The 12,396-nt window shown below is 38.9% G+C and overlaps 1 protein-coding gene across 1 annotated transcript in view; it reads right to left on the reverse strand.

Annotated features, from left to right (window-relative positions):
- Positions 1-12,396, reverse strand: part of ASXL3 (ASXL transcriptional regulator 3) — a 99,897-nt gene that overhangs the window by 15,772 nt on the left and 71,729 nt on the right. Inside the window, exons 7-9 of the mRNA XM_035125483.2 lie at positions 11,964-12,083; positions 9,047-9,210; positions 382-478 (exon numbers count right to left, since the gene is read on the reverse strand). Coding sequence (XP_034981374.2) covers positions 382-478; positions 9,047-9,210; positions 11,964-12,083 — 381 coding nt within the window. The remainder of the gene's footprint in view (positions 1-381; positions 479-9,046; positions 9,211-11,963; positions 12,084-12,396) is intronic.

The following is a 12,396-nucleotide window of genomic DNA, read 5'->3' on the forward strand; positions in this document are numbered from 1 at the left end:
GTTCAAATTTCAGTGCAAAACTAATCTGAGAGAAACCAAGAATAATATTTTATTTGCAGCACTACCTTTGGCATTTCTGAAATATATTGGCTGATTTAGTCACATGCATTTAGTTTTCCAAAGTTGACACTGATGAAAATGCTTGTTCGTATTTTTAAAAAGGCTGCCCAAGTGACCTCCCCTACTCAGGTGCAATAAACAGATGTGCTTAAATCAATTTGAAGATGAACTAGAGTGTATAATTTTTAAGTCCTGTCACTTTACATTTTATCTTACAAATGTATTTTGAGTGTGTGTATTCTTGGCCATGACACAAGAAGGTATCTCTTCGGGGAGGGAAAATCACTATTTTGTTAAATCTAATAACAAATAGAAAATTACCTTCTGCCAATCGTTGTTTCCACCCTTGTGCTGCATATGCAAAGAATTCATTATTTAGAGCGGAACTACTGAGGCGCAAAACTCCATCACTTCCCATCTAGAAAATAAGCCGGTGGTAGCAGAAGACACTGTCAGATATTGCTTCAACTAAGAGTACATAAGAATAGAGCTCCAATTACGTGAAAAAGGGAAGGATAGAAAGTGGGAATAACAAGAGGGATAATCTAATATTTAAATAGCATTTTCATTATAGTCATCATATTAAATGCAAGTGGCCTAACCCAGCATCTGTGTGCCTACATTAAGGATGATCAATTACTACTGATTCTAACAGCATAATCTGATGCATGTTTATTCAGAAGGAAGACGCATTGTATTCAGTGGAGCGTATGTTTGGGATTGCAATGTAACTCAGTTTCTGATCCAGCACATATTTTCATGACAGTAGTAAGCTGAAACAAAAACTGCGGCGAAAAGTAATTTTAGCAATATCAGAAGATAATATGGTGTGAACTGTTCGTTTGTGTATATATATATAAAATTTCTAACAGCAATTGTTACTTCATTGTAGCATTTTCTGCGAATTTTTTTTAAAACAAACAGCAACCAATAGTGAGACCAACACTTCAGAAATCTCATATAAGAAACCTTAAAAGAAAAATTAATTCACAGAATTGCTTAGGGTAGAAATTCCAAGCCAGTAAAGCAACACAGTACTAGGAATAACCCGCAACCCCAGAGTCGGTCACGACTGGACCTAATGGTCAGGGGTCCCTTTACCTTTACCTTACTAGGAACATACTACTGCTCTCTGTGCCCCTGCTTGATCGACTTTCCAATGAAAATCCTGAGCATACCTGCCAAGTTCCTCTCTGAAAAATAAGGGACCGGACCGAAAGTAGCATACCGGAAGTCACGCTGCATTCATTTTGGAACTGGGCAGAGCAGCATCAAAAGCTTCTGAGCATGCTCTGCCCAGTTCCATAATGGCCGTCGTGCCAGAATAAACTGGGGAAAAACAAAAAAATCCATTTTTTCGGCTGGGGACAGCCGGGGGTTTCCCGGAGAAAACGGGAGACTTGACAGCTATGATCCTGAGATGCACAGAGAAATCAAGGAAACATATTCAGTGTAATGTGACTTTCAGAAAGTGAGTCATGGAAAGGAGGCAACAACTGATGGGTCTTAGAATAGTTACTCTTGGAACCAATGAGAAGAAAGGAAACTCTTGATGTATTTGTTAATCACATCTTCCCAGGATACATTGTTGAACTTCTTGGGAATAGTAACCACAATGTCATCAAGAAAGTGGCAGATCTATCCCCTAGCTGCCAGGCCTTGGTATCCACCAATCTCTCTTCTTATACTGAGGGGGCACTGAGAGCCATCCCACATGATAACAACTGTTAAGTTGGTCTCCCAAGGAATGAAAAGAACAGTAAGGACTCCAGCAAATGAGGGAACTATAGAATGCTGACCACCTTTAGCAGGGACATCTGCAATGTGGAGATGCCCATTTTAAAAGGCATACCAAATCACGTTTCTCACTTTCCATTTCCAACCATGCTTAGTCTCTCAAAATTTGTTCTAAGAGGAGAAGAATTGCAGAAGGATAAGCCAAATTACATCCAATTGAAATCTGTTCTACAAAATTCCTACAAAGAATCAAAAACCTGCAAGATCAAAGAGATACCTTAGAGGGGGGTTCCCCCAACTTAGGTCTCCAGCTGTTGTTGGACTACAATTCCCATCATCCCTAGCTAGCAGGACCAGTGGCCAGGGATGATGGGAACTGTAGTCCAAAAACATCTGGAGACCTAAGTTGGGGAAACCCTGCCCTAGAGGATGCATTTCTACTTGAAATAGTGTAAAAAAGAGTGTTAAAGTAGGTGTTTTACTTCAACAGTCCATGGCCATAGAGATGGTGCAATTAGCCACTAAAGCTAAATTAGTATTTGGAGAAACATGCTAATAAAGCACTTTAAAATACACTATTAATTTTTATGGCCTTCAAGAAGTGCTGTCCAACAAAGGCAATGCTTTAATGAGCCAGAACAACAAATGTTTTTGAAATGCATTTTATTATTTTTATTATTCTTATTATTCTGTTGGGCTTGGAATTCTGGTTTTGTCTTATTAAGCACAATGGAGGTGTTAATTCTCAAACTCAAGCAATTATTTTACAGAGAATTCACACTAGAAACATTTTAGCTATTGTTTCTGTTCTATTTAACGGGGGGAACATTTGTCATAGCCCAGTGCTATTTTCACAAGCCATGAAAATGTCAAACATTAGTAAACAGAACAGCACCTGGTCAGTTAATTTCCTACCGATGCCTAAATTAACTCGTTTCCAAAGACCACTGCAGCACCAGCATGCTACAGAATTTGGCAACTTTCTATAGAATTTCTACTAAAATCCTAATGCTCTTCAGAAAGGATGTATCATTATTTTACAGGTGTTTGGGCACTTCTACATGGCTGATATATTAAGAAAAACTCAACCAGTCTAAATCCATTATTATTCTCCCCCTTCACCCTGACCAGTATTGCTATTGCTCTTATATAAAAGCTACTGTTCAAGCATCCTACATAATTAATATTTAGATGGTATATTTCTCAAATAAAAGATTTTGTTAATACAGGCAGGGATTCTAGTATTAACACAGGCTGTAATAAATTATATATGGTTTTATTATACTGTTTCACAATGGTAAAGCTTGAGTTTCAGCACACTAAAAGCTTACCTCAGTAAGTTAGCAATATATTATTTAATATGAATTCTTCATTTTTAATAGAAAGCATTAAACTTCTGTTTCATTTTTACATTTTTGAAGAAGTATGCCATAAAGAGAAATTTAGATAATTTCCTGAAGATATTTGAAAAGGGAGGGTTGTCACTAAACACATTTAATGTCAGAAATATAGACAAAACATTGGTTGACAGGTTTTCAGTTTACAATAGATATAATAGTACATACAAATTAAAAGCATATGTACTATTAAGATATAAAGGAAAAGCTTGTAAAACAATGCTGAGCAATCATCGTGCCTTGGCTTCAGAATTTGGACAAACCTCTCGGGAGCCAATTTATCAGATGTGTGAGATGTGAGCTCGCTATGTCATACAAAAGTGTGGCCGTTACAAATTTTAATTCAGTGTATCCACATCAGAAAGAAAAGAGATGGAATAGCTCTACCACACTTTTGCTACTATTAAGCGAAACAAACTATTTGGGCTCATGTTACATCCCTTTTCTGCCTGCCTACCATTTCATCATGAGGATTCAAAAAGGCAAGAAATAAAATTACCAAATTAAAAGAAAAGTGTTCATAACTGACAAGTCAGAACAAAAAACAGGCCCATATAGCATGTGATCTAGAAAACCCAGAAAAGGTTATTATAATATACTAATAGTTCAACTGAGCAACTTCCATGAAGATGAAATTTTTCAATGGTGTATAAGTGTAAGCTAGGGGGGGGGGGAATCAATGTCCAAGCTGCTCTGTAATTGCTTGATGCCAAGGCACATTTCAAAATCATGCATTGGACTGGTCCATAAATTGTCTTGAATCCTGAAGGAGGACTGTGCAGGGCCATTAAGAAGAAGGTTTGATGGCATTCATAACGTTGTACTGACGAACCTTTACGCTAGTTTTACATACCGAATGGGATATGAGAAATGATTTTCCAAGTCAAATTAAAATCAAAAGCTGTTTTTCTTCACTGTATTAAACTGAGGATATATATCAAGTCAGATTGCAAACGTAGAAGCGTATGTCATGTACATTAAACACACCACATCTGATGTTCATCTTGCTTTGTGAGACACCTATATTGGTCACGGTACATTGGTGTGCCAATAGGAACCCTAGTACTTAATAGGATTGGAAATGCAAAAAAAGAGGAGGATAACAAACTATGATGTAGAACAGGCATCCCCAAACTGCGGCCCTCCAGATGTTTTGGCCTACAACTCCCATGATCCCTAGCTAATAGGACCAGTGGTCAGAGATGATGGGAATTGTAGTCCAAAACATCTGGAGGGCCGAAGTTTGGGGGTGCCCGATATAGAAGGTAAGAGGAAAGTAGGAACGCTAGACTATACAAGTACAATAAGTTGGAATCAGAGGAAATGCATTAGTCCCTCTGAAATCAACAAGATTATCTTGCTCACTGATTTCATTGAGGCCTAAAACATGACTAATTACCGTAGATCAAACCCAAGTGTAAATGTACAGAAACTAGGTACAACAAAAGAACATTTTCCTATAGGCATACAAATATAACTACTAAAATAAACACGGTGCAAGGTATAAGCATGTACTACCAATCAACCAATCAAATACTGAGATTTGGGTGCTCATAGAAGCTTTATCTCATACAATCATAGAGTTGGTATGGACCTTGAGGATTGTCCAGTCTAACCCCCTGCAATGCAAGAATATGCAGCTGTCCCTTACGGGGATCAAACCTGCAACCTTGGTATTGTCAGCACCACACACTAACCAACTGAGCTGCAAAGCCAGAAGCTAGTGCTCATCATCTAGTTTTTAGATCAAGAGCTGTAGATTTAAAACTGGCTTCAGAAAGAAATGGAACAGTAGAACCTAATTGTACCCTGGTAACCATCTTATGCTACCGTAGGTGGGGTAAGAGTTAGTGTGCCATAGGTAGCAAGCTTATAAAATGTGCAGGACCATCAACAATGAGAACGTAAAGAATAAAGATGGTGTTTTAAATCAACTTCAACAACAACAATAATAATAATAATACGGTAATATAGAAAGGCTAAAAATGCTGAATTCAACAATACTGTGGGCCAATTCACACACTGTGGTGAAGCGGAGGTACACCAAACTCGGCTAAAATGCGTAGTTTGACTGCAGCAACTCTGCTGTCTTGCAAGGCACAAAAGGGAGTGAAAATTAGAAGGTAACAGGTGAAATGAAAGCATTAAGAAGATGCCTTATGCTGAGTCAGACCACTGATCCATCTAGCCACACACCACCTATGCTGACTCTCAGGTAGGTTATTTCCCAGCTCTTTCCACCCACGATCCCGTTCACTCAGATTACCATTAATTAAACCTGAGTTCTGCATGCAAACCATTGTGCTCTACCCCTCAGCTGTGATCCCTAGAAAAGCAATGGAGTTGTCATTCCTGCGCCCCACAGCTCACTGCAGCACATACTTAGTTGAAACTTAGCAGCAGGCACAGAATGCAAACCATTCCCAAGGTACTTGCAAATGGAGAGTAAGTAACTAGATGTGCCTAAGAATATTTGCAGGTAATCACAAATACACCTTCCCATGAGGAACAAAAGAAGACTGGCTTACAAAACAGTTTCTTAAACATAATGACCATATGCCAGTCACATAATGACCACAATCCAGAAAAGCGTTGGCAAGAAATTCATCATCTTAGTCGAAGGGAAGTTTACAGTGTAGAACAGGCAGAGATGGAGGAGCTGCAGCACCAAAATAAAAGGGCAGAACCCCTCTGGCACATTCTGGATTGCAGCTAGCACCTTAAACAATTTGTCATTATATATGGTAATGGGATGATTTATTAAAATATCAGACATAAAAATGGCCTTTCAATATTACCTAGGCATAAAAGCACTTAAGAAGTCACTGTTCCATTCCCACCCACCCCTTTTTAATGGAAGGTTGACTGCTTCTTGGAAAAAAAAGATAGGGATGGAAATTGTATCTTGGTTACTCATATTGATTTGTAGTCGTGTGGAAGCCTAAGTGCTTTGGGAAACCTTGCCACTTGCCCATTACATTAAGAGAACAGATTTTATGCTACAGTAGAAAAAGACAAATTTGGTTAAAAAGCTGACTAGAGTGGACTTTGTACCTTCTATTACAGTGAGGTCTAAAAATAAGCCACCCAAAGCTCTGCTGCACTGCTTGAGAAAGTGGATTCTGTTGAGCAAAATGTAAGGGCAAGGAAGCCAAACCATTCAACCCAAAGGCGGTTCCTTGATCCTCCATCTGTAGAGCTTGCTTAGCAGGTGGGCTTACCCAGATGTGTGTTTTGCTCAACATTGCCATCCAATATCAGACTAGCAAAGGCTTCAATATGTGGAGGGGTAAAGTCACCTCCCCTTTCTCCATTGCTTGCAATGCTATAAGATAAACACTTCCACTTCTCCTATTGCTCAGTTAGCTTCTATTGTCGGAAAGACTCAGCTGGCTTCCTGTAAGAGAATATCCCCCAAACAGGTGTGACTCTGAGGTCCACAATCTGAAGAAGTTCTGCATCTGGGTGGGACCTGGATGTCAGGGTTGAGACTGTTGGTGTTTTGAAGCTTTGTACCTCAAGAAGAATGTCTGTAGCAGTCTGAGGTATAGATTTGTCCAACGGATGGAATCTAGACATGATTCCATCATTAACAGTAAACTGGCTAGAGGCTGAAAATGAGATCTTGGATTCACTGTACAGGTGCTTTTCTGGAGACTTCATATAAATTTGTTGGCCAGGAGGCAGAAAAACTATGTGAAAAGGGTGTATAAGGGAAAAAATGTACTACTGATGAAAACCCATGGTGTTACCCCATCAATAAGGTCACGGCTGTGTCTTGGAACTACCGTTACGAGATGATGATCGGACTAGGAGATTGCCTCATGCCTGTGCTTCTGGGGAAAGTCACTTGGTCTACCAGGATTTTAATAAAGATCCTGGAAGTGGAGGCGAGTCCAACCAAAAGGGCTTAGAATTGTGATTGTTCTTCCCCATAGCTGAAATGAGGGGGCCTGTAGTCCTTCGTCTGATAGGAAGTGTAAGTAAGCCTCCATCAGATCTATCAGTGTCAGATAATTCCAATTCCTAAAACAGATCAGGATGAATCACAGGACTTGAACTTTTGGAGAATGCAGTCAATCCATTTGAGGACAAGTATGAAACAGGTGTCATCATTATTTTCTTTGAAACAGATGAGAAAAGACATAAATATCCCTCAGATATAGTGGAACACCAGTTAGATTGCCTGTATTTGAAGCAAGTGTTGCATAGGTAAGTGAGATCCTGCAATGTTTTGGGGAAGTAGTTGCTGCTTCATTCTTGCACTGACAGAATGATCCACTTAGTGCCATGCTGAATACAACAAAAATTACTGGTTCTTAAGAACGAGTAAGGAGGAGTTATTTGCTTTAGATGTTACAGCAGTAGCATAAGACGCACTTCCCATAGTGTTGCTGTATCATTTGAAGGCCTTACATCATGTGGATGGGGCCAGCTACACAAGTCCATACTAGACCTGAGCTGAAACATAGTTTAACCCATGTGACTATAGGCAAGGCAGGTCCAGGCAGGGCTGCTCCCAATCACATTGCTCTGGGGAAGGGCTCACAGAAAGCATATAAAGGAAATCTGCCTAGGCTTTGTTCAGCTGGTTGCAGAGCATCCCCTAGCTTGGTGTCTCCGAAATTTTTTACACATCACTTGGGAAGACAGGCGAACTAATATCAGTGTACTGGAAGAAGCAAAGATCACCAGTGTTGAAGCAATGATTCTGCAACATCAACTTTGTTGGACTGGTCATGTTGTGTGAATGCCTGATGATCGTCTTCCAAAGCAACTACTCTATTCCAAACTTAAAAGTGGAACGCGTAATGCTGGTGGTCAACAAAAGAGCTTTAAAGACTCAAGGCAAATCCTTAAAAAATGCATTACAAACACAGACAACTGGGAAACACTGGCCTGCGAGTACTCCAATTGGAGAACAGCCTTTAGCAATGGTGTCATGGGATTTGAAGACACTCAAACTCAGGACGAAAGGGATAAACGTGCTAAGAGGAAAGCACACTTGGCAAACTCTCACCATGATCAACTCCCGCCCGGAAACCTATGTCCCACTGTGGAAGGACATGTGGATCCAGAATTGGCCTCCACAGTCACTTACGGACTCATTTTTAAAACCGTGTTTGTGGAAGACAATCTTACTTGGCTACGAGTGATCGCCAAAGAAAGAAGAAGAAGGAAGAAGCTTGGTCAGGGAAGCTCTGACTGCCTTGTTTCCAAGGCTCAGGATGTTACCTGATCTGTGCTCTATGTGCTAGCTCCCTGCACCTTCAGAATCAGACTTTGTGGGCTTTTACACACCCATATCTGACATGTAACTGGTTAGATATCCAAACAGCAAATAAATTCTTTTGATTTTTGTAAAATTTGCTTAGCTGTTCAGCAAGAAGTTCTATATTATCAAGCACGTGAATGTTGACATGAAAGCTGAAAAACACATACATTTATCTCAGCCCTACTCATATGCTAAGTAGTCTTTAGACGCTACAACACTGCTGGGAGATGAATCAATGGGGGGGGGGAAGGTCCCTGCACCGCTGCTATAACTTCTATAAGGCACCACAGCCTGGTTGAGATTTCATAGTTTGCTGTCATGGCTAACAGCTTTTGTTACACATTTTCTTCTGGAATGTGTCTAATCCTTTTTAAAAACACCTTTGCTAGTCCACTTCATTACTTCCTCTGACAGTGAATTCCATAATTTAGTTATGCATGGTGTTGAGAAGCACTTACTTGTGTCAGTGAGTCTGAACAATATGCATCATGTTAAGCTATAGAAAAGCAGCAATTACAAAAGAATGCCCATGAAAGCAATTACCGTATGCTTTAAAAACAAAACAAAAAAACCTTACCTGTCTATCTACTTCTGGAAGCAAAAGCAAGAGGTATTGTTGAAAATGCTGAGGTAAGGAAAGAAATGTGTGTTTGTTTATTAAAGCCCTCAGGTTAGTGTTCACAAGTATAGATCCTGGAGTTTCTATGTCAATATCCTCGGCTTTGGTCCATTTCAAGTGTCCTGGATTAAACACACAAAACAAAACAAATCTACCTTTACCACAAATTCAAGAACATTTTTAAAAATCAAAGCTTCATTTATATTTGTTATAATACAGTAGTTTTCAATGTGGTGGAGAGGAGTGCAACCTTATCCAATAAAATCTTTTGCCTATACATATCATTTCCTTCTTGCATTTCTACAGCATCCATTCTTCCTTGCATATTTTAAAGGTAATGCTTTCAAAGATGGAACTAACTAACTAAAGGGAATGAGCCAGTTTCCATTCTCATTATTTCATCAAATTCTTCTGTTAAAACTTCAATTGTTGTGCAAAATTTCATAGAAATGAACAAAAATAAATGTAGTTTTAAACAAAAATTGCTTGAGTGAATTTCCAACCTTGCTTTCATCATGGGACTCAAGATGCCTTATTTGAGATTCCCAGATCTCCCATGGAGACACTACTCAGACCCAGACATGCTCTGCTTCAGTCAGAAGGAAAGATACCAAGAACTCTGGCCAGAAATTTATTCCTAGCATTGAAATTTCTGGCCAGAGTTCTTGGTATCTTTCCTTTTGCTTCAGTCAGATGCATGCATCATATGCCCTCAAACCATGTTCTCGGGTATTTTTAAGAGGGCCAAGTGCACAGTCTGAACACATTGATTTACTCAACCACTGGATAGCCTACTCACATCCCCACCCCTTTTTTAAAAATATGAGAGACACTACCCACATACTTTCAAATCTACTCTCTTTCTGCAGCTGTTCTGGCATGAATGGGGAACCTGTGACCCTCTAGAGTTGAACGGCCAACTCCCATAAGTCTGAACTAGCATGGCAAAAGTCAGGGGTGGTGGGACTTGTACATCTAGCAAGCTGTAGGTTCCCAATCCTGTATATAGAGCTAGAAATTTGCTCCTTTTTAATTTTAAAATGAAAGCTGAGATTCTCTGGAAGATAAATTCTCCATAGATTTGTGCAAAATTGGGCAGAGGTAGCTTGTGTGAGTGGGAAGTTGCTTGTGCCAGCCGCCTCTGCCCAAGTTTGGGTGATTCTCTCCTCCACTGTATTCCCCCATGGAGGATCTCATACTCTCTGAAAAAGTACTTAGGGGTATACAGGGATATATATGTATATAGGAGGGGAGGAGAAAGATTACAGGTAATTGCACAAGTGGCCTTCTGCTTACCTGACTGCTAAATACAATCCAGAGCTTTCATAATGGAGATAGATCTCTAAGTTCAACTATTTTAGATGCTCAGCTTAGTTGGTCTTTAAAACATGCATCTAACTAGGTCTGAAATAACATTTTCACACACACACAAATATCCTTGCCTTCCAACTTAGACTTTATGAAGTTCCTAAGAATCAAAGAGGACACACAAAAGAATACTTGATTTTGCAGAGAATGCCTATTCAATAAATAACTTCACTTAAGCATTTACTGTAAGGAATAAGAAAGTGCATTAGAGCTTCTCAAACATCATTTCTTGTTACTATTTCAGCCAGCAGTAATATATTAATATGATAAAAATAATATCAGCAGACAGAATTAAAACCACAACTAAACAGAGCTCTGTAAGATGTTCATTCTAGCCTTTTGAAGGAATTTATGCTGAAATGCTCCACATTTTACACAACTGATCCAGAAGAAGAAGAAAATTATGGAAAGATTTGGTGCAATGAAGCATTTCAACTACTGACACAAAAAGACCATTTATTCATCCATTTACATTCCCTTCTTAAAGATTCCAGTTCAAAGCAACACACTTGAGCTAAACAATGAATCAGCTGCACTCCAAATATTGATTATGGGTTATAAGGGCATTTTTGTGGGATCAAAATGAATTGGGAGAAGATTAAGTACTTTAATAAATGGTATTTTAAGAACATTTGATCATTCTTATCAGGGAAAACATGTATGCTTCAGAACACAGGTGTTACCTTGGGTATACAATTCAGAATGAACTTGAAAAAAATAGGAAATTGATTTTTTTAAAGGATAAACAGTCTCTTTATAAGTCCATTTCTAACTCAGCCAAGATGGCTACTCGGTTAAATCATTACAAGTCAAAGGATTCAGTGGAGTACTAAATGTAGCCATCACTCTTAAGAGGTGAGGAAACAATTTATTCAGTTACTATTTTTCAGAAGACTTTTGCGAACAGACAAAGAAAGGAATAAATCCAAACACCTATTTCTTAAGTGAAACAGAGCAAACTGCTTGCCTTTCCAAATGGTTTATTGAGACATGTGGTCACCTAGGATAAATATCTGCATATAATTGAGCAATAAGGGGAAAAAACCACTATCCAACATGGTGTTTAGATGTCTAACAACAGGCAATAAATAATATACTAGTTTATAAATAATGTGGTCCACCAAGGGAAATACATAATAATATATTATTCCGTACAGGAATAAGGGGGAAACGTAACAGGGGGTAATAATATTTCCCTGTTAGAAGAAGATGAAGCAAGAAACAGCTGGCTGCAAAATGGCCAATTTAGGACAGCTTGGGTCTGTCAGATTGAAAAGGTCAACAGCAGAAAGGCATGCTGGGGGAAAGGTCCCAATAAGAGGGAACTCCTGCAGAGTTCAGAGGGATGAAGGAACAGACGAGGAAGACACACATAAAGTGAGAAAATCCAAAACATCAGAGACACACTATAAAACTTCCTCTAGTGAGTTTACAGAATGTGTATTATTTTCTATGATATAATGCAATGAAGTGACACCCCCCCCCGACCTTTTAGAGACATACTCACCTAAACCAGATTTTTTTAATCTCTTTAAGTGCTGGCTCATTTGTTTTCCAGTTGGAGATTTTTGCCCATGTTTCATTTCTTTATCAGAACTGTCTGCTTCACCATTTTTAGATTCAGATCCTTAACAGAAAAAAGAAAAAAAGACATTACACTGAAGAACAAAAACAAAGGTAGAATTTCTTTCCTGGGGGAAAAAAATCAACACACCCATAAGAATGACAACTTCATCTGCTACACTATTTAAAGGTAATGTTTTCTGCTTGACAATTTGATGCCCTGTCACCAGAACCGATGAAGCAAAAGCTCATAAATCGTGGTGAATAAGTGGTGAAAACAAGTTCCTTGAATGTAGCAGTCAATAAAGATGTTTGCTAATCCATTACAAATAAGCCCTCTTCTGATAGCTTAGGGATGTCTTTCGAAATAATCATAC

Source organism: Zootoca vivipara, chromosome 8, assembly GCF_963506605.1.
Source record: "Zootoca vivipara chromosome 8, rZooViv1.1, whole genome shotgun sequence".
NCBI lineage: Eukaryota > Metazoa > Chordata > Lepidosauria > Squamata > Lacertidae > Zootoca > Zootoca vivipara.